At 41.8% G+C, this 21,752-nt stretch overlaps 2 protein-coding genes across 2 annotated transcripts in view; one reads left to right on the top strand and one right to left on the bottom strand.

The window, feature by feature from the left end:
- Positions 1-89: 89 nt before the first annotated feature.
- smarca5 (SNF2 related chromatin remodeling ATPase 5) lies at positions 90-10,565 on the bottom strand. The gene is made up of 24 exons (XM_080879937.1): positions 10,292-10,565; positions 9,180-9,308; positions 8,927-9,093; positions 8,726-8,826; positions 6,684-6,784; positions 6,385-6,564; positions 5,729-5,884; positions 5,496-5,627; positions 5,308-5,376; positions 5,109-5,218; positions 4,763-4,989; positions 4,487-4,608; positions 4,225-4,377; positions 3,980-4,112; positions 3,683-3,831; positions 3,470-3,592; positions 3,262-3,369; positions 2,135-2,248; positions 1,923-2,045; positions 1,679-1,811; positions 1,469-1,587; positions 909-1,121; positions 673-783; positions 90-564 (listed from the first exon to the last, which is right to left on the bottom strand). Exons 1-24 carry the CDS (start codon positions 10,361-10,363, stop codon positions 499-501), a joined length of 3,111 nt encoding a protein of 1,036 aa, XP_080736063.1. The 5' UTR covers positions 10,364-10,565; the 3' UTR covers positions 90-498.
- A 1,594-nt stretch (positions 10,566-12,159) lies between these two features.
- Positions 12,160-21,752, top strand: part of usp38 (ubiquitin specific peptidase 38) — a 9,843-nt gene continuing 250 nt past the window's right edge. Inside the window, exons 1-11 of the mRNA XM_080879938.1 lie at positions 12,160-12,813; positions 14,013-14,703; positions 16,927-17,062; positions 17,430-17,559; positions 17,689-17,790; positions 18,193-18,351; positions 18,543-18,733; positions 18,822-18,915; positions 19,019-19,125; positions 19,323-20,655; positions 21,255-21,752. The exon at positions 21,255-21,752 is cut by the window's right edge and continues 250 nt beyond it. Of these exons, the coding sequence (XP_080736064.1) occupies positions 14,022-14,703; positions 16,927-17,062; positions 17,430-17,559; positions 17,689-17,790; positions 18,193-18,351; positions 18,543-18,733; positions 18,822-18,915; positions 19,019-19,125; positions 19,323-20,655; positions 21,255-21,425 (3,105 nt within the window). The 5' untranslated portion in view covers positions 12,160-12,813; positions 14,013-14,021 and the 3' untranslated portion in view covers positions 21,426-21,752. The remainder of the gene's footprint in view (positions 12,814-14,012; positions 14,704-16,926; positions 17,063-17,429; positions 17,560-17,688; positions 17,791-18,192; positions 18,352-18,542; positions 18,734-18,821; positions 18,916-19,018; positions 19,126-19,322; positions 20,656-21,254) is intronic.

Raw genomic sequence — 21,752 nt, 5'->3', positions numbered from 1 at the left:
TTTTCCAAATACTGGATGTATGTAAACTTAAACTGCCAAACTGAAAAGAAATATTTTATGAACGTGTCATTTATCAGCTTTTTTGTTTGTTTTTTTTAAAAAAGGGGAGATTTATTTGCGATGCTCAAAAAGACATTTTCTACAATATAAGATACAAGAACAGATGTTTTCTTAAAAATAAAAAAGGGTACATATTGTTTGTTTCAAGCAATGGAATGTGGTACAACCAACAGGCATAAATACACATATTTCAATTAAGTACTAGTAAAAAATAAGGACTAGCAAACAAAATCTAACCCAGCACAGCTGCAGTGTTTAGGTAAGTGACAACAAGGCAGGCTTGTAAAGAAACACTTCCTAGAACCTAAAACAACCATATCAGTCCGTCAGGGATTTTACACAGTACATTATCACAGCCTGCAAACAAACACAGACACTAGGACTAATGATAGCTGGCTGCCGTCTTTAATTCTGTTAATGCGGGTTTTTCCAGCAGCTTCACAACTTGAGCTTTTTCCTTCGTCCTCGACCGTCTGGAGTTCCCTCTGACTTTCGTTTCTGCGCCTGGGAGGGAAAAAATGGATTAAAAAAATAATAATAAAAGGATGTTGTCCTTAATAGACAGCTTAAAATAGTTTGAATTGTTTATTATGGGATGAATTTGTAGCTTACCGAGCCGGTCTTTGGGCCCCGTTTCTTCTTTTCCGCCTTCTCCCTCTCCTCCAGCTCCATGTTCTCTCTCTCTATCAGGGTGATCAGGGTGTTGCATCGCCTCTGGAGCTCCTACACGATAAATGGGGGGAGAAAATAAAAATTGCATTTTTAATTATTAAAACAATTTTTAAAAAATGTTTAAATAACAGAAGGAAAAAAAACTGAGAAATAAGAGTGAAGTAATCCAAACTCACCATTGCAGTCCTAGATTTGAGGAACCAGTCGAAGCGGAACTGTGGTGAGTTGCGGATGCACTGGCGGAGCTCGTCGTACACGCTCTCCTTATCAAAGCCAAGCTTGTGAAGCATACAGATGAGGAAGCGGTCTTCCTCCTCTGTGTAGTTCTTGCCTTTGTTAGTCCCGTAGGAGATACGGAGCTGATGGAAAGGAGCCTTGTAGCGGCCAATCTAAAGGAGGATTTGAGAAACACATTGAAGGATAAACACAATGCTGAATGAGAAATCTACTCAGCAACTTGCACTACAAAAAGAATCTTTTTTGGGGTTTTTTAGAAAACATACTATATGATACGGGGCCGATGGCGCGATATGGCAGCCTGGCTTCTGTCAGTCTGCCCCAGGGCAGCTGTGGCTACAACTGTAGCTGCCTCCACCACAGTGTGTGTGAATGTGACAGTGAATGAATAGTGGAATGGTAAAGCGCTTTGAGTGTCTAGAAAAGCGCTATATAAATGCAATCCATCATTATTATCATTATTATTATTATTATTATTTCAAAGTTGACTGACTGCTACCTTTGAGTCCAGTGCTTTCTTGATGCTGATCCTCCTCTGAATCCTGGCCTCTCCTCTTTCTATCTGAGCCATGATCTTTTCAATATCCTGCAACTCATTGCAGCGCTCCCAGAATACAGCTGCAGGAAAGGACACGAACATGAAGTCACACAATAAATCAATTTAAATATCTGGGTTTGCTTTCGACAGAAGAAAAAAAAAATCCATTACCAGAATATTCCATGACTTCCTCCGGAGTTTTCCCCTCAACCTCTCTGGCAATGTTCTCAATATCATCTCTCCCCCACTTCTCGTTTGCTTTGATGAATTGGTTGAAGTCACGTTTGTTCCAAATAGTAAATCCCTGCGACAAGCGTACAGTTGATCCGTTAATGCACAATTTAGAGAAATATGCAAACATTTCATTTCCTGTATATCAGCCACTGGCTGCAAGTCAACAAGAAAAATAATCCACCTGTTGCAGAAGGGTTTCCTTCTCTTCCAGTTCCTCCTCTGTGAGGGCCTCGGCCTCATCGATCTTAGCCTGCTCCTCCTTCTGGACCTGAGCAGAGTTTGGTATGTCTGGATTGCGAGGAACCTTAAGAGACAAAGCCACAGATCCAGTTAGAGTCTTCTCAAAAGACAACAAAATTTGGACAAATAGGAATGTGTCTGATCTCTTTGAACCTTATATCCAATGGTCTTTCTGTAGAAGAGAATTTCCTTTTCTAGAAGCTCAAAAAGACGTGGAGGGAAGAACTGGAAGTCCTGCACATTTGGCTGCTTAGGCGGACGAGGAGCCTGGCAAAAAAAAAAAAAAAAGGCAATCCAAAATAAGTAATAGGGACATGCACAACTAGTCACCTAATCATCGCTATTGTCACTAGTCTGTACCAAACGTATTCATTCAGTCTAACTGATTTACAATTGATACTCAATGCAGTAAATCAGCGGTCCCCAACCCCCGGGCCTCGGACCGGTCCGTGAGTCGTTTGGTACCGGGCCGCGAGAGTTGAGGCTCAGGTGTGAAATGTATAGTTTTCAGGGTTTTATCGGTTTTCAGCGTTATTTTGTTATTATCGTTTACTCTGTTTTCCTTGGTCTTTTCACGTGTGTTATGAATAAATTTTCTTTTTTCGGTACAGGTACTAGTTTTATTTTGTTGTATTTATCCGCGACACCTTAAAGGCCGGTCCATGAAAATATTGTCGGGCATAAACCGGTCCCTGGCGCAAAGGTTGGGGACCGCTGCAGTAAATGGTTGTTTCCTAAATGTTATGCCGCCACCTGCCACCAGTTGGCGCATCACTGCTGAGAAACGCCATTAATCTAGGCCTGATTGTTTTAGTAATAGTATAATTGTTAGTTTTTCGTGTTAGTTCTTTAAAAAGGTGAAAGACTGAGATCACAGATAAAACAATGTTTTGTAATAACATGTTTTCATATCATATTTAACATCAGTTTATTATACGTGTTTTTCTTAGTTGCCTGTTTGGAGAATACAATGCAATGTCCATAATGCACAATGTAAGGTGGCACACAGTTAAGCGACATGATTCATTATTGAAGAATGTGATTAATGGTATCACATGGTTTTCTTTACAAGGCTTTTGACATTGTATATTAAACGGTTAACAAATTTAACTTAATAACTGAATGTTTCTTAGTTTTACACTAGTTCACTGGACTAATTTGAGTTTTTCCTTGTTTAGTCATCAAAGAACTTAGTCAAACCCCCAATAAATAAACATTAAACATCCTGATGCTTTAATAGATTCTGTCTGTATGATGTTTGTACAGTGATGGTTTCCTACCTTTGGTGCTTTGGGCTCACTGACTCGCAGAGCTTCTCTGAAGTAGGCATCCACCGCGTAATTGGCTTTCCTTTCTCTCTTGGGCGGCTCGATCCAGTTTGTAATGACCTGAACGGAAAAATGAAAATCACAAGCTAAGGATTTAAGTCTTTTCCCAAAAGAAAGGCAGTCCCAGATTATAAATACCGATGCTGGCCAACCTATTTACCTTCTTCTTCTCTCTGTAGTCCTCTCCTTCGAAGGTGTACACGCTGGTGTTCTCCGTGTCCATGGTGAAGTTTCTCAAAGAGCTCTCGCCCAGCGATGACATTCTCTCCTTCATCTCCATAGTCTGGTACACAATCATTTCAAAGTGTTTGATTTTTTAAATTCACACAATAACTTTCGATTGATGCTTTTCAGCTAATGCAACCAGACTCACCTTCCTTTCACCTCTCTCCAGGATGGCATCGATGTCATCATCTGTGATCTCGCTCTCTTTGGAAGCAAACACATGTGTGGCACCGTGGCGGATGATGGAGAGCATCTCATCCTTACCCAGTTTGTTTGCACTCGGATCCACAAGTCTCCCTATTTTCAAAAAATAAATAAAATAAAGTTTAGTTTATTTCGCAATTTCCAACAAGTACCACTATGTGAACTTCATATTTTATTTCTTAGCAGCATGCAGGACACTAAAACAAGTTTAAACAGGCTGACTTTAAGTGAGATGAGTTACCTTGCTGGATGACGATCGAGTCCAGGCGCAGTTTCATCTCGGCCCTCTCCACAATCCTCTCCTCCACTGTGTTTTCAGTGATGAAACGGAAAACTCGGACCTGCTTCTGCTGACCAATCCTGTGAGCTCGGTCCTAAGCAGATGAAAAAAAACAAGCAAACAAAAAAGTCAGGTAATCTGACCGAAACAATCAAGTTCATTGGTTACACTCATGCTCAGGTAGATCATCATATTAGACTACTAACCATGGCCTGAAGATCGACTTGAGGGTTCCAGTCTGAGTCGTAGAGGATGACTACATCTGCTGTTGCCAGGTTAATACCCAGACCTCCAGCCCTGGTGCTCAACATAAAGATGAACTTTGAGCTGTTGGGCTCATTGAAAACATTGATGGAGATCTGTAAATACACAAACACGTGAAAATTAAGTGCTTTTATAGTCACACTCTCAATACCAAACACTCAGGAATTGCTTTTGGTTATGGAAGATGACAAATCCACATCTCACCTGTCTCTCCTCGTGTGGAGTTTGCCCATCCAGGCGACAGTAACCGTAGTTCCTCCACATGCAGTAGTCCTCCAAGATGTCCAGCATCCTGGTCATCTGACTGAAGATGAGCACACGTGAACCTACAAAACAGGGATGTGGAGACGTTAAGAGACGTAATTAAAACAATTTTGCAATTCTACCAGCATTTAAAAATGTATATGCAAACGGGAGCATGAGCCCTCCCGCCAGTAATAAAGAGATAACTAAAATACTGAACAAAAAGAATCCACACACCCTGCTCTTTTAGCTTGGGCAGCAGCTTGTCTAGCACCACCATCTTGCCGCTGTTCACCGCCAGGTGGATGTCTGTTGTGTACGGTGGGCCGGGCTCAGCCCCATCAAACAGGTAAGGATGGTTGCAGCATTTTCTCAGCTGCATGAGAACGTTCAGCAGACGCATCTTGTCCATTTTACCCGCCGAGTTCAGAATGTCGATGTCCTTCATCAGAATCTTTGTGTACCTGACGGGTAGTAGCACACAACAACTTAAGTTCAGCATCCACAAATACAGCAGGGGAAAAACACAAAAACAGCTCAGGTCTTGTTTTATAGCAAGTCCATTTTAACTGGGGATGCTTACCACTCCCGCTGCATCTTACTCAGGCCAACATAAATCTTGATCTCCTTCTTGGGGAGCAGAGTTTTCTCCACGTCTGCTTTGATACGACGAAGCAAGAAAGGACGCAGCACCTACACGCAGGGAGCGCATTAACCCAACTGAAATATAACACACCTTACAACGTACAGAAGCGTGCTGGATAGTCGCATTAAATACATACAGTGTGAAGACGTTCAACCAACTTTTGATCACCCAGGCAGTTATTTGTGTCAAACCAGGAATCAAAGTCCTGAGAACAAAGAAGAGAAATTAAATTGGCACCTTAATACAGAAACACCTCTTCTCTAAAGCGTTTTCAAGACTTCTTCTATAAACTACTGATTTTGTGGTTTTCTATAGAAATCCTACTTCTGATGAGTTGAAGACATCAGGCAGCAGGAAGTTCAGGAGAGCCCACAGCTCATGGAGGTTGTTTTGCAGGGGTGTTCCAGTCAACAGCAAACGATTGGTGGTCTTAAATTCACGCACAATTTCTGATAACTATGGAGAAGCAAAGAAAACCTTAGCGATCTGACCATCTCACAGTACTAAAGGTTAGGTGGCTGACATGTGTAACTATTTTGTTTCAGCAGCTGTCTGACCTTTGACTTCTCGTTCTTGATCCTGTGAGCCTCATCAATGACCAGGTATCTCCAGTTGAATTTTTTGAACACCGCCTTTTCAATGATGAGCATCTCGTAGGATGTCACGCACACATCCCACTCTCCAGGCAGCAGCACATCTCGGATCAGGGCAGTCTGTCATTGAAGCAGAAAACTGTTTTTACCACCAGAGTTCTACAGATTAATCTCATAAATATGTGTCTACAATACATAAAAAAATAATAATTTTAAACCAGAACAATACATGAGTGTTGTCGGTTACACAATCGTTTCCTGTGTCACAAACAACAAACAATAAATTATTATTCAAAAATAGATGTTATTACCTGTTATTTTAGCAATCTAAATTGCAGTCATAAAAACCAACTACTAAGAGCCTACCTCCCACAACGTATGGCATAAGGACTTTTTAAAGACTGAATTAAGACATTAAACAACAATTAAGGCCTTATTGTTTAGATTGCAGTATTTAACACCTTTTAAAACTTTTTTAAATGCCTGTGGGAGTCAAAAAACAAAAACAAAAAAAACAAAACAATATGGAGTCCACCAAATAGAACTGGTGAAGGACAACCAAAGCATCTGAAAAAATGCTTTGATTTTCACACCACTGATACATTTTTGACACAGCTTACCCGCTCATCTCTGTCTCCGATCAGGCAGACAGCACGAAGGGAAGGCACCCATCTCTTGAACTCATTCATCCAGTTGTAGAGGGTGGACTTGGGAACCAGCACCATGTGAGGACCAGGGATGTTTCTGTAGTGCTTCATATAACCCAGCAGTGCAATAGTTTGGAGAGTCTTACCCAATCCCTGACAATAAGAAAAGAAAACATGAATGAAGAAAAAACAAAAAAACAAAACATTATGACACGATAAAAATATCTGTAATTTAACTCCATGAATAAGTAGAAACGTGAAAAAGTGCTGACCATTTCATCGGCGAGGATACCATTGATTCCATTCTCGTACAAAGAAATGAGCCAGTTCAGACCACGGACCTGATAGTCCCTCATCTTCCCTGTTTTCACATCTACATTACAGACAAGAAAACAAAATTCTGTAAGAATTGTTTTAATTTTGTTTTGCCTAATAAAAACTCCCACCACTAGGGGGAGTGCTTCTGCTGCCTCTTATTGGGGCAGTAATAGATCAACAAGTGCAAGTCAAGTGAAATTTGCTTAGGAAGGCTCCTAACTGAGTGAAGTGACACAGATGAGCTGGCTGAATTCTGCTAAGTACAAAGACAATGTGCTTCAGTGCTTCCTTTATTGGCTGTATCAGGATCAGCCACATACAGTGGGGCAAAAAAGTATTTAGTCAGCCACCGATTGTGCAAGTTCCCCCACCTAAAATGATGACAGAGGTCAGTAATTTGCACCAGAGGTACACTTCAACTGTGAGAGACAGAATGTGAAAAAAAAATCCATGAATCCACATGGTAGGATTTGTAAAGAATTTATTTGTAAATCAGGGTGGAAAATAAGTATTTGGTCAATAACAAAAATACAACTCAATACTTTGTAACATAACCTTTGTTGGCAATAACAGAGGTCAAACGTTTACTATAGGTCTTTACCAGGTTTGCACACACTGTAGCTGGTATTTTGGCCCATTCCTCCATGCAGATCTTCTCGAGAGCAGTGATGTTTTGGGGCTGTCGCCGAGCAACACGGACTTTCAACTCCCGCCACAGATTTTCTATGGGGTTGAGGTCTGGAGACTGGCTAGGCCACTCCAGGACTTTCAAATGCTTCTTACGGAGCCACTCCTTTGTTGCCCGGGCGGTGTGTTTTGGATCATTGTCATGTTGGAAGACCCAGCCTCGTTTCATCTTCAAAGTTCTCACTGATGGAAGGAGGTTTTGGCTCAAAATCTCACGATACATGGCCCCATTCATTCTGTCCTTAACACGGATCAGTCGTCCTGTCCCCTTGGCAGAAAAACAGCCCCATAGCATGATGTTTCCACCCCCATGCTTCACAGTAGGTACGGTGTTCTTGGGATGCAACTCAGTATTCTTCTTCCTCCAAACACGACGAGTTGAGTTTATACCAAAAAGTTCTACTTTGGTTTCATCTGACCACATGACATTCTCCCAATCCTCTGCTGTATCATCCATGTGCTCTCTGGCAAACTTCAGACGGGCCTGGACATGCACTGGCTTCAGCAGCGGAACACGTCTGGCACTGCGGGATTTGATTCCCTGCCGTTGTAGTGTGTTACTGATGGTGACCTTTGTTACTTTGGTCCCAGCTCTCTGCAGGTCATTCACCAGGTCCCCCCGTGTGGTTCTGGGATCTTTGCTCACCGTTCTCATGATCATTTTGACCCCACGGGATGAGATCTTGCGTGGAGCCCCAGATCGAGGAAGATTATCAGTGGTCTTGTATGTCTTCCATTTTCTGCTGATTGCTCCCACAGTTGATTTTTTCACACCAAGCTGCTTGCCTATTGTAGATTCACTCTTCCCAGTCTGGTGCAGGTCTACAATATTTTTCCTGGTGTCCTTCGAAAGCTCTTTGGTCTTGGCCATGGCGGAGTTTGGAGTCTGACTGTTTGAGGCTGTGGACAGGTGTCTTTTATACAGATGATGAGTTCAAACAGGTGCCATTCATACAGGTAACGAGTGGGGGACAGAAAAGCTTCTTACAGAAGACGTTACAGGTCTGTGAGAGCCAGAGATTTTCCTTGTTTGAGGTGACCAAATACTTATTTTCCACCCTGATTTACGAATAAATTCTTTACAAATCCTACCATGTGAATTCATGGATTTTTTTTTCACATTCTGTCTCTCACAGTTGAAGTGTACCTCTGGTGCAAATTGCTGACCTCTGTCATCATTTTAAGTGGGGGAACTTGCACAATCGGTGGCTGACTAAATACTTTTTTGCCCCACTGTATATAACATATTTGTTATTTGCTCATGCTCAGTGTGTGCTTTGAGTCCCCATAAAAACAGGTCTTTACTTACAGGAGGGAGACTCGTCAAAGCGAGTGCACACATTTGTGGTCTTTGTGCTCTCATTAAGAAGCTCTTCATCCTCTTCTTGTTCCGTGCGACGGTGGCGGTTGCTTTTAAAAAAATAATAAAAGACACAGCGTTATAAATCACAATGGGAGAAAACTTTCTAAATGGAGGAAAAGAAACTGTTCTGTAGGGATAGATACTCACTCTCCAGCTGAAAGCAAATTCTGTTTCTCGTCCTTCTTGATACGAGGACGTCCCGGTTTCATCTTGAGCGGTGAGGTGGGGGTCTTCTGTGCAGCTGGTTGGATGAAATGAGCAAACAGCTCTGTTTGCTTCAGCAGATACTCAAATCTGTTGGTCCGGTCTGTTTGCTGCATTACACAGAAAGAAAGTCCCATTCATCTTCCGACCCAGGAGTACAGTGGTGAGCCATGTAATGATGGAAGAGAGGACTTACCACTTTCTCCTCATAACCTGGAGTAGAGTCTTTAGTTTTGGAGGAAGATGAGGAGGAGGAGGCATCTTGTCCATCAGCACCTGCATCTGAAGAGGACTCTTTTCCAGCATCTGAAGAGTCAGACTTCTCCTAAGGGAGTGTATGGTGAAAACAAACCAGTCTTAGTGGATGTCGTCCTTATGTTTACAACAACAACAACAACAACAACAACTGATAGGAAGAGATGAGCTCACTGGCTCAAAAACAAGCCAAAGGGCAAACCAAAATTTCAAGGTGCATCGGTATTCACATTTGCAGAAAACAGGGCATGTATTGACTGAAATACCGTCAGTTCTTCTTCTAATCATATACTGTCACGGGAAGGTACTTTTGATAGCACATTTGCGTCACAGAATAAATCAGTCTCTTTTACCCCTCTGCTATCAGACGTGCTGAGAAGTACCAGTAAATTTGTGAATTTAAATCTCTATTAAAAGAAGATGAGGTGATAATGATAAGACTTTTTGTGGAGAAAATGCTTCCAATACAAAGCAAGGACGGTGTTTTGGAATTTCAGCTTTCTTTATGTGGGATTTTTATATTGATAGAAGTTTCAAATCATTTTTTGGCCGAGTTGTACGCAGCCAGCGAAGCAGCATCCTTCCCCGGTCACAACAGCCATTGCTACGCGGTCTGCTCCGAAAACAAAGGGGCAGACGGTACAGCTGAGAGGACTGCTTCTGCCCCCCCAATTTGTTTTCACGGGGTTTTCTAAAAGCCGACTCACTGTTATAAGCGTCCCACTGAGTGAACCAGGTCTGAGAGCAAGCATAGAACAAGTAAGGACTTCTGGAGCGATACGAGACAGGCAGCTAGCGGGGCTAAGCTAGTAGAGTGGGCGCTCATGAAAACGGCTGGCCTCGCTGCTGCGCTGGTGGATCTGGCTGTTGTCTTCGGGAGCTAATGGTAGCGCCGCTGCTAGCTAACTGACAAACTGAAAGTTTCACACAGTTGATTTCGAAAAATGCCTGAACAAGAGATGGACCTTTTCAGAGTTATACATTCGTGTGTCGGCTTTGTGAGAAACGAAGTCAGCGTCGAAAGGATATAATTCCCATTTTGAAACATCTTACCTCCGCTCCTCCGGCGTCTTCAACTTCAGCCTGCTCTTCCCGCTGTTCCACGCAGTTTGCGCTTTCGGACATTTTTGTCGATTTTCCTTTTCCGTTCAGGTATATCGTTTGTTATTAGGTGACTTGTGTGATCCCGTTTAAGAGCCGTTGAGAATTTTCGGAACTTCCTCTAGGTAAATAAGGACAATCCTGTTGTTTTTAATGAAAGACACACCGGTTGGTCGCAGGCAGCACGTTCGCGCTAGCAAGATTTTTCTCGCGCACCCGCGTTCACATAGTTACCGGGTCTGAGCGCGCTATCGCGAGATTTTATTATGCTGCCTTCGCAGACTGTCGAAAGTATTTGTTTTTGTTATGGCTCATATGACAGCTTCCAGTCATCTCCAAGGTTACTATAGTTAACTAAATCTAAACTAAAGCCTTTAAAAAATTAAACTTAACTAAAACGATTTTTAAACTGCAACAATGTATAGGTTAATATGATTAGTTTTAGTATTTGCTGGTTTAGTAAAACACTTTTATTATAACTTGATGGTTTTGCTGCTTATTGAATCTCTGGATGTCAGCAAGACCGGGACTCACCTTCTTTTAAAAGTTTTCTTTTTTATTGAAATACCTTTACTTATTGTTCTGAATCTAGCATCTGACATATGCCCTCCATGCAATGAATAATTAAAAAGACTAACACAAAAACTATTAAAAACAAAAATAAATAATGCATTTTCAAAAAAATTTTAACCAGACCTGACATATATATGGATACATTGATATGTTCCTTGCACTTCCAAAGTTACATGCTTTAATATTATAACTCATTTCTGAAGCCAATGACACTAGCATCACCCCTCTAGGAAGTTTGATGGGTTTCACTGATTAGAGAAAAGACATAGCCAAGTCAATATTTGTGATTGATAGGGTGAAATATTATAGTAAAGTAATATTTCAGTCCCACTTGTGTTTCCTAAAGTAACACGTTTTCTGGGAGTGGATGATGCAGTCATCTATGTGCTGTAGAGAGCTTACTCCCCATTTATAGAGTAAGAGCTGCACTGTGAGGATAAGCTTCTTTGATTTATCAAGTGCATTTCATACAACTCAGCTGCTGCTGCTGAGGGAAAAGTTACAGGAAATGTCAGCAAACACATCAACCATCTCATTGATTACCGACTGCTTGACAGAGAGACAGAGAGGCTGCGGTATGTAAGACTGGGCAGTGCTCAGTCTGATTTGTTGATGTGCAGTACAGGAGCTCCACAGGAGACTGTGCTGTCTCCACACCTGTTCACTTTGTACACCTCAGACTTTCAGTACAATTCTAGGTCATGGAACCTTTAGAAATCCCCTGACAGTTCTGCAGTGAGTAGATGTATTAGTAATGGGCAGTAGGAAGACTAGTGAGCACTATAGTGGATGCCTTTGTGGAGTGGTCTGGGAGCAATCATTTGCTTCTGTATGTGAAAAAGACCAGGGAGGTGTCCCTTGGAAGAAGATGGCTACACAGACATACATGCACTGTACCTGGGTGTCAACATGGACAACAGGCTGAAATGAAAGACCAACACAGAGGCTGGGGATGAGCAGGCTCTATTTACTAATGGAGTCAATGTGTGCACCAAATGATGGAAATTCTATGTTACTCTGCTATGGGAAGCACAGTGTACTCAGGAGTCTGCTGGGAGAATCATTAAGGCTCAGGGACTGTCTGTAAACTGGACACATTGAAGCTGAGGTGGAGAACAAACTGTTAATACCCTTACCGGAAAGGCATTTAATCTATTATTATTATTATTATTATTATTAGTAGTAGTAGTAGTATTAAAAAACGCTAAAAAAAAAAAAACAAAACCCAAAAAACCAAAGATGTACAAACAAGATTACATATCCTACTGGGCCGAGAAGAAAATGCCCCTATCTCTTGTTAAATTACACGTGCCTAACTCTTCCATTCGTATAACAAACAACATCTCCTTAATTCAGTGTGAAAGTGCAGATGGATGCAAAAATTTGAAAATAAAGTCTTTGATAATCACAATTCCAAGATGCAGATCAATCTGGATGTTAGGTGGAAGCTGGGAGGTTTCCATCTTTTCATGATTTTTTTTTTAATCGTAGCGTTATCCCAAAAAGGGCAGATGAACGAGTAGTGGTTGAACGCAACACACGAAGTGTACAATAAAAGGATAAAGGTTCTCGAAAATGCTCGCGGAAACGCAGCTTCGTTTAACTGGAAGCGTGTCAAACGGCCAGCAGCGCCATCCGTGGAAACCCACACGACTGACCGTTACACAAATGTAACAAAAGCGGAACAGGCAAAGTTAAGAGAAAAATAGCTTCACCCCAAGGGTCCTACCACCGTCTCTGTCCATAGGAATGACGTCGCTGTACGGTTAATCAGCTGTTTCCGAGCGAGGAAATGGACCAAAATAAATACACATAAAACTGTTTTATCTCTCTGAAGACATTTAGCTCTGACCGACGGCAGAAGCTACTCTGGTCGGACGCTGTTGACATGCTTTATTTGGGTAAGCACACATGTTGGATTATTTGAGTTACATGATGGCATTTATGCTAAGTCAGTTTGTAGGCTAACAGCAGGCCTCTTCGGCTGTTTCTTTCTTCTTCTTCTAATTTTTTTAAAAATTATTTTAATTGTATTTTTGTTGGGGGCAGTTTGTTAGTAAAACTGCCGCTATGGAGAGGTCAGCACTGTTTCTCAGGTTTAGTTTTAACGCTCATTCTAGCCGTACTTCAGTTTCTAGACATATAGAAATATCTGCTAACTTTACAACTAGCTTTAGCAAGCTAGTCGGCTATCTGTGTGTATCCCCCACAGCAGCAGCAACACAGAGCGGCAGGAGTCATAGATCATAGGCAAAACACGTGTGAAATAGCACATAGTAATGTAATGTGCAGTCTTCAAGGCAGATGGACAATACATTAAATTTGTTTTATTACGCTGAACTTGAAAAAAAATGTATAGCAAAGTCGTGCGTTATATTTAGTGACAGATCCACTGAAACCACCTTAAATGCCCCCCTTCCCGTTAAGGTAAATAAGTTCAACTACACCTTTTAATCCGAGAGGTATCTTAACAGCTATATCGATATCTACATCGATATCTTAAAATAAGTGTCTTTCGTTTTTACTACACGATAAAGAAATGCTACGGTAGTAAATGAAAGAAATCTGTCAGCGCCGCTCTTTGGGCGTAAATTTTAAGAAATTTGTAAAATTACGGAAAAAGTCACGGGATGTCATGTAGATCGCGAAAAAGCAACCGTTCTGTCATTTAATTGTTAACTACAGTATTACTTAATTATTTTTGGTGTAAAGTTGTAAAACCTTTAAAAATACAGTTAAATGTCCAAAATGCACGCCTTCAATCCCACTTCCCAGAGCCATCCAGGGGGCCCCATTGGAGTCTGTGCCTGGCCAATTGTAACCTTGCATTTCTAATTTTGTCTCCCAAACTGCTCAACATGAGCGGTGTTGCTGATATTGTGATTTCTAATCTAATAATTTTACTGTTTACACCTTTGCTTTATAGTCATAAGTCAAAATGTTTTCTGTGACGTGTGTGATCACAAACAAAAACTGTGACAGAACAAATGTTCAGTGCACCATTTAGTGTGACTGCAGATGTTTTCTGACTCTTTTTTTTTTTTTTTTTTTTTTTTTTTTAAATGGTTCACCTAATTACTTTTTCAATTTTCCTCTACAGATCGACATCATGGACAAGATTTTGGAGGGCCTGGTGAGCTCCAATCACTCTGTTCCAGTGAAGAAGGCCATTGTAAAGAAGGTAGTGGAAGCAGCTGAGAGAGAAGTGACAGAGGATCAGTGTCAGGCACTATTCACACTCACCACCCGCCTCATCTTGCTCGGTGAAGATGCCTTCCAGAAGCAAATTGGCTCCCAGGTTCTTGAAGCCTATGCACGCTACCACCGCCCAGAGTTTGAGCGTTTCTTCAGCAAAGACTTCGTCCTCAGTCTGCTCCAGCAGGGCTACGGCCAGCTGGACCGCAAAGACCCCGCCATAGTAGAATACATTCACTGCTGCCTGCGGTTGCTCATCAGCTGCCCATCGGTGCTGGAGATTTTTAGTGTGATCCAGGTGGAGGTTTTAAGGATGGTGTGTGAACGACCTGATCCCGCTTTCTGTGCCCGCCTGAGCACTTTGCTGTCAGACTTTGTGCAGTGCATCCCAAGAGATAAGTCGGGTATTCTGTTCTGCCAGCAGCTGGTGAGGACCATCAGTTCCTTCCACTGCTTTTCTAGCCAAGAGCAGGAACTGAGAGAGTATGTTGGTCAGGTGACGAAAGTTAGCGCGCTGCTACAGAACATCTGGAAGGCTGACCCAGCCACGCTGCTGCCCTCACTCCAGGAGGTCTTTGCTATTATCGCCTCTACAGGTAAGACTCTTTGATTCCATATAAATTGTGCCTTAAAGGAACAAGAAAGTCATTTCATACGTGATTACATTTTTTTAAATGGGTTCAGTTTTGAGACATTTGTTGTTATAGATGCCATTTAAAAAAAAAAAAAAGAAATACTCAACATAAAGAGCAAATTTGGATTTTGTTAATAGTAGCGTTAAGGATGGGCATTTCAAACAGAAATATTATTTGATATTTACATCTCTTCCTCAGAGATTGCCCACAGCTCAAATGCTCTTAAATGACTTTGAATTCAGCTGTTTATATTTTCGACACACATTTGAGTGGGCTTCCCTGGCATACTGCCATCCACCAATTAATGATGCTGTTGGGTAATGCCCGTACTCTTATTCTGAAAGTTCAGTCACAGCAAACATGCTAGTACCAGCCCTTCCTGTCTTCTACCATCTCCTGAGAGGTTCATCAGGCTACTGTTGTGATACCCATCCCCCAGTTTGATAGACTAATGATGTGCTCCTGAATAAGCCTGAATTTCTGAGTTCCCAGTCAAAATTTGAATCTCAAACTCCCCCTTTGATTTGCTTTTGCCACTTGCGAAGTCAGAGTAGTAACCTGCAGTTAACAAACATGGTGGCACTAAATGTAAATAGCAGGAAAATCATAAAACTTTTCATTTGTACTGCCACTGTTATGTATTTGTGACTTACTAAGTAAGCTAAGCACAGACCAGGCTCTAACATGATTGTGCAGTGGTGTTTTAAGGTAGAAAAGAGCAAGACTTTTGCTCTATTGCTATTGATTCCTGAATAGCTTTACATTGCTAAGAAGCCAAACAAATCCTGGTTTGTTTGTTTGTTTGTTTTTTGTTTTAAGTTGTTGTTCTTTCTCGCTCTTTCTGGAACACGCTAATTAGGGAGGGACTTTTGAGTTGCAAGGTATGTGAAGGGCAGTATAACTGTCTTGTCTTGGACTTCAGCTAGTAATGATACTCTTTGATCTGCTCTGGATTTTTTATTGAGAGCTGGAGGGGAACTCCAACCAGAATCTGCAGCTGGTTGAGTGCTGGTTCATTTGCTGCTACACTGTTACCTCATCTAGGCTCCAGAGCAGAATTAGGAGTGCACTTCAGATGGGTGGAGTATGAGCCCATCCAACTGAAGAGAAGCTCAGTGGAGAGACAGCTAATACTTACTGTCATTTATTCTCACAGTCTGTTTAGCGTGATTTATTCTTGTTTTTAAGAAAACGTGTGTGCGCCTCCTTGAAGACGCACACCCACTCTGCTGAAGCTACAGCTCTTAATCATTTCTGGAGTTGGTGGGTACAATGACCTAGCCACACAAAGTATTTGTTTTAGTTTATTTAATAATTTACATCTTACATTGTAAAATCATGGTTAGTCCTAATTTATGCACTCATATCAACTGATTCATTTATTTATTTTTTTGAAGTATGGAAGTTCAAAACCATCTCCAACCCTAATAAATAAGAGTGATTTACAAAATGCATGAAAAGTATATTGATTTTTTTTTTAAGTCACAGAAATTTTTGTTTTAACTTGCTTATGTGATGATGGTTTTTAAGTTTTTCCAGTTCCCCACTTCCCACTATTCCTTTGTGTATTTGAGATATATGAGACTTTTAGAAGAGTGAAACTGCCCAAAAAGTATAAAGAAAAAAAAGACTGAGTGTATGTGTATACACACACACACACACACACACACACACACACACACACACACACACACACACACACACACACACACACACAGTCTTTTTTTTCTTGGGCAGTTTCACTCTTCTAATAGTTGAGAGAGTTTCAGCTGAAGTCAAAGTTGCAGTAGCTGATGGTAAATGTTATTGATGTTCTGGGTTTGAAGCAGGAAATTGTTTCAAATATTATATGGACAGTATGTGTTTGAGCTCTGTGAGCAGATCCGCTTTGGATTGAAAGGTCCCTCGGCCTCCATTTTATTGATATTGTTCAGGCGAACAGTGCCCCTGGAATGCTTTCCTAATATCCGCAGAGCATCCCCCCTCTTCATAGAGGATGCATAAAGCACCATAGATGATTGTGATCGTGTTTTCATGATGATAAACCTCTACTTTCATATTGTTCAACCTTAGTGTTTGTTTCTTTTTCTATTTTCTCTTACAGACTGTAAGTGTAATTTGTATCCCAACACGTGTCCGCTGGAACACAAAGAAAAACTAACATTATGTATTTGATTATCGCAGACCCTTCCTTTGACCCAGCCATTGCACTGGCCAGCCTGGTCCAGCATATCCCTGTCCAGATGATCACAGTGCTTATCAAGAGCCTCACCACAGACCAGAACGTCAGAGACGCAAACATGACTAAAGCACTCTGCAGGTGAAATTGCACACTGAGCTATTTGAGTTCAAAAGAAGTGCCACAGTATTTAAATACAAGAATAGAATAATCCTTTAATTGTCCCACAAGGGGAAATTTGGTTGTAACAGCAGCCAGAAAGACACATACAAACAAACAGTACACAGGACACAGAACAGAAACATACACAATTTTTCTTACATATTTACATATGGACAATGGTTACTATAAACAGAGTACTGTACAACTGGAGAAGTACAGTTTTTAGGATGCATGTATAAATGGCTTGAACATTATCTTAACTGAAAATCTGTGGATCTATTTAATAAGAGTGGGTGGGTTTGTTCCAGTCATTTGCTGTTAACATATCCTTTTTCTGTCCATCTAGGATGATTGACTGGTTATCTTGGCCTCTTGCCCAACATGTAGATACCTGGGTCATCGCTCTGCTGAAAGGCCTGGCTGCTGTTCAGAAGTTCACTATCCTCATAGATGTCACTCTGCTTAAAATTGAACTGGTTTGTAATGAGAACTCTTCAATGAGTTTCTAATAGATGGAAATTGTGTGCATTTTACTGAAGCACCTCTATAAATAAACATGTTCGCAACAGATGATTTTATTTTATTTTTTTAAACTCCACCCATAGGTATTCAGTCGTCTGTGGTACCCCATTGTGCGTCAGGGGGCGCTGGCCGTGCTCTCTCACATGCTGCTGAGTTTCCAGCACTCTCCCGAGGCCTTCCATTTGGTAAGGGGGTCTCTTGTGTCCTCACAGCCCATTTCCCTCTCGTATGGCCACTTTATTGGTTTTCTCATTTTCGTCTCTTCTGGCTTAAATTACTTCAAAGCTGCATAGACGTCTTTTCCCAGAACTCTGGGCTTGGCACCACACTCTCACTAATGATGTGTGAAGCACTTAAATGCAGAGCAATAGCCCTTGAATTGGCCAATTTCATTAGATTCTAAAAACATGAATAGGCTCAAAAATACTCTGCAAATGAGACCTCTGTGGGGTTTCTGATGTGCAACCACCCCATGGCTCACCGCACCACAGATATTTATGATTAATGTTAGCTGTACCTTCTGCTGTTTTCAGCGCTATGGTGTAGTCAACATTTTTCTCTTCTCTTTATTCCCTTCTCTCTCTTAGGTTGTTCCACATGTAGTAGATCTAGTTCAGTCCTTAAGGACAGATGGGCTTCCCACTAGCAAAGCGTTCCTGCTGCAGTTCACTGAGCTCATACACTGCATGATGTACCAGTACTCTGGCTTCCCTGACCTTTATGACAACATACTGGAGGCCATCAAGGTAACCAAGTGGGGAGAACACTTCTTTCTGTAGTTGGATATTTCAACGATAACAAAACACATCAGGTCCATGTTTTATTTATTTGGATCATTATAAATGAAACATGATATGCAATGAGGAGCTTCAGTTAGACTTTCTGTTACTTTTACTTTGCATTTTTACTGTGTTAAAAACGTCTCTTTTCTTTTCAGGATCTACCAAAATCTGCAGAAGAGAAGATCAAACTGGTGTTGAATCAAAGTGCCTGGACGTCTCAGTCCAACTCATTTGCCTCTGGTCTGCTGAGGCAAGCTAAGTCTGAGACGGGCAAAACAGGCTTAGTCAACTTGGGGAACACCTGCTACATGAACAGCATCATCCAGACCCTTTTTATGGCCACAGAGTGAGTCTTTTAGACATAAAATCTGTAAAAGCAGGTGTTCTTGTTGTGAAATGAAATATGAAACCAACTTTTCTTTCTCTTTCTTCAGTTTCAGGAGGCATGTTTTATCATTGCATCTAAACGGTTCCAACACACTAATGAAAAAGCTTCAGCTTCTCTTTGCTTTCCTCGCACACACTCAGGTTAGTGTTGCCCTGTTAAGTAGCAATTACAAGCATTGTTAGTGGAGAACTACAGCAGCAGATATTAACGTGTTTCATTCATTTGTGTTTATCTGTCCTACAGAGGGCGGCCTATGCTCCCAGAAACTTCTTGGAAGCGTCCCGCCCCCCCTGGTTCAACGTGGGTTCTCAGCAGGACTGTTCAGAGTACCTCAGATTTCTTTTAGACAGGTATTTTAAATTAATAGCTTGTCAATCATTTGCATTACTGAAAGCGGAATGGAATAAATGTTAATGAATATAAAGCATTGTGAGTGCTAACTGCGTATGAATACTGTTTGTAAACTGTGTTTAAACAAAGACATAGCCGTTGCACTAATTTGTTTGATTTTTTTTCAATAAAAAGCTGAGTGTTTTCTGATCCCAAGGTTACACGAGGAGGAGAAAACCCTTCAGGCACTGGATTCAGCTGAACCAAAAGCTGCCTCCCCAGCTGACACGAGCTCCAAAGACCCTGCAACAACGTCTGCTCAGGAAGACAATGAACAGACCATTTTGCCTCTAGCAGAGGCCAAACCTGGAGATGACACAAGGACTTTGATAGAAAAGATGTTTGGAGGGAAGCTAATCACGAGCATTTGCTGTATGCTGTGCAACTGCATCTCTGAGAAAGAAGAACCTTTTACAGACCTCTCTTTGGCCTTTTGTCCAGGTACCACTTTACAGGATGGCCCTCAAACACAGAGGCAATCAGAAGAGCCCAAAGCTCTCTGTCAGGGATCTGTCAATGGTGGCAGCGAAGCTCCTGAGCCAAGCTCGGCCAAAGCTCCAGCTAGCAATGCCCATTTTGTGCCAGTAACAAATGAGCCTCCTCTCTCCGTGCCTGACCTGGTGAATTATTTTCTGGCTCCGGAAATCCTCGACGGAGACAACGCCTATTTCTGTGAGAAGTGTAGCTCCCTCCAGCGGGCAGAGAAGACCATTAAAGTGGTGTCTGCCCCTGAATACTTGATTCTCACTCTGCTGCGATTTTCATATGACGCCAAATGCCATGTCCGTAGGAAGATTCTTGATAATGTCACCATCCCACCGCTGATCAGACTTCCTGTACATGACCCTTCCGTACCTACACAGTGTTCTTCTTCTACCTCGTCTCCTTTGCAAGTGGATTCTCCTGAGAGCAGCGAGAATCTGGCCAAGAAACTCAAATCATCGCAACACGATGAGGAAGAGGAGAAGGCAAGGATAGATGGAGCAGAGGAGATGAGCAGGGCGATTCAGTCGGTCCCCTATGTCCTCAGCTCGGTCGTAATACATTCTGGTATATCGTCAGAGAGCGGCCACTATTACTCTTATGGTCGTAATATTAATGGAACAGATGGGGCACAGCATCCAGACAACCAGTACAGCATCAAAGAGGATTTAGGGAACGCCCAGGCCGAGTCCAACCTCTACACCTGCTCAGCTCCCTCGCTTCCACGTGAACAAAGCGAAATGCTGCCTAATAGTAGCCAGGAGGCAAAAGATTGGCTGCTCTTCAATGATAGCAGAGTAACATTCACATCTTTCCAATCAGTGCAAAACATTACTAATCGCTTCCCCAAGGACACCGCTTATGTGCTCATGTACAGGAAACAGGAGCTACCAGGGCAAAGCTTAAATGGGGGACTAATGGCAAATGGAATGAGACTGAGTGCCGAGCCTCCTCTGCAGAAAGAACTACTGGATGCTATTATCAAAGACAACAAGCTCTATTTACAGGTACGTTGGGTTGAACACATGAAATGCACTTCCATATACTGGTGTTCAGTTACCCTTTAAAACTGTCACTGCCTATAAATTCAAGTGTGAAGCGATTAGCTCGTATTAAATCTGTGGTTTAAGAACTCTGAGGGTATTTGGATAGAAATTGTGCTTATTTTGCCTGTTTTACACAAACATGACTTAAAGCCTCATTAACACTAACACTTCTAAGAATCGAGGTTATAAAAGTCAGAGAGTCACCGAGGTGGAAAGAGGTGAAGGGAAAGCAGGCCGTGCTTTTACGGATAACTTGGAGATGTAGTGTGTAGGAGTTTTTTATTTGAACTGTCCTGTTACAAGATCTGAAGAGTAATTTCACGAGTCATTGAACTGTGCTCCATCGAGTTGACATTCCACCACACTTTTTTTTTTTCATTACAACTGCAGTAAATCTCCTCTAGGGGGTGCTATAATTACATGCAGCGAAAGCTCTGATGGACTTTCAAGCACACGCAAACTAGCGTTGCTTCTTTGTCACAGCAAAGTTGAGTGCTGTTTAAGCTTAAATATAATCTCGCTTGGAAATAACACTTCTCTCCCCTGCTTGCTGTCGTTAGGAGCAGGAGCTCAGCGCTCGGACCCAGGCTCTTCAGGCCCCATCATCCTCCTGCTCATTCAGGCCCAACGGTTCAGATGACAATAACCCACCGGGGAGCTGCGGCCCATCTGGAGGAGGAGGAGGAGGAGGAGGCGGAGGCTTCAATACTATTAGTAGACTGGTCTTCTGAAAGAGAGAGAGAGGCATAAAAATGCTGCAGGAAATCCAGATGAACTGGTGCTAAGGGAGTTCTGGGCTCATCCCACAGGACGCTGAATCTTCTCACTATGTATAGCAAAGGAGGAGCACTGAAATGATCTAGCAACACACATCAAAACTGGCTCTGATTCTTCATTTGATTTTCTTTAAATCTAAAAGTTTTGGTTAGTCCTCATCTATGATTTTTCTTTATTTATTTTTGTGATTTGAAAACATTGTAATCTCCTGTTAATCCTACAAATGTCAAAACTCGGGGTGGCTATTACTCACTGGTGCAAATATATTTCTGTCTCAAATG

This window comes from Rhamphochromis sp. 'chilingali', assembly GCF_963969265.1.
Source record: "Rhamphochromis sp. 'chilingali' genome assembly, chromosome: 4".
NCBI lineage: Eukaryota > Metazoa > Chordata > Actinopteri > Cichliformes > Cichlidae > Rhamphochromis > Rhamphochromis sp. 'chilingali'.
Note: the sequence above shows the minus strand (reverse complement) of the source record. Positions and strands in the feature narration are given on the sequence as shown.

Bases quoted from the DNA above. Each gene is read 5' to 3' on its own strand.
- smarca5 (XM_080879937.1), bottom strand. From the start codon at position 10,363: ATGTCCGAAAGCGCAAACTGCGTGGAACAGCGGGAAGAGCAGGCTGAA. The intron at 4,378-4,486 runs GTGAGATGTGGA...GTGTATTTACAG, and splicing joins CTCCACACGAGGAGAGACAG to ATCTCCATCAATGTTTTCAA. The intron at 3,593-3,682 runs GTGAGTCTGGTT...ATTGTGTACCAG, and splicing joins TGGAGAGAGGTGAAAGGAAG to ACTATGGAGATGAAGGAGAG.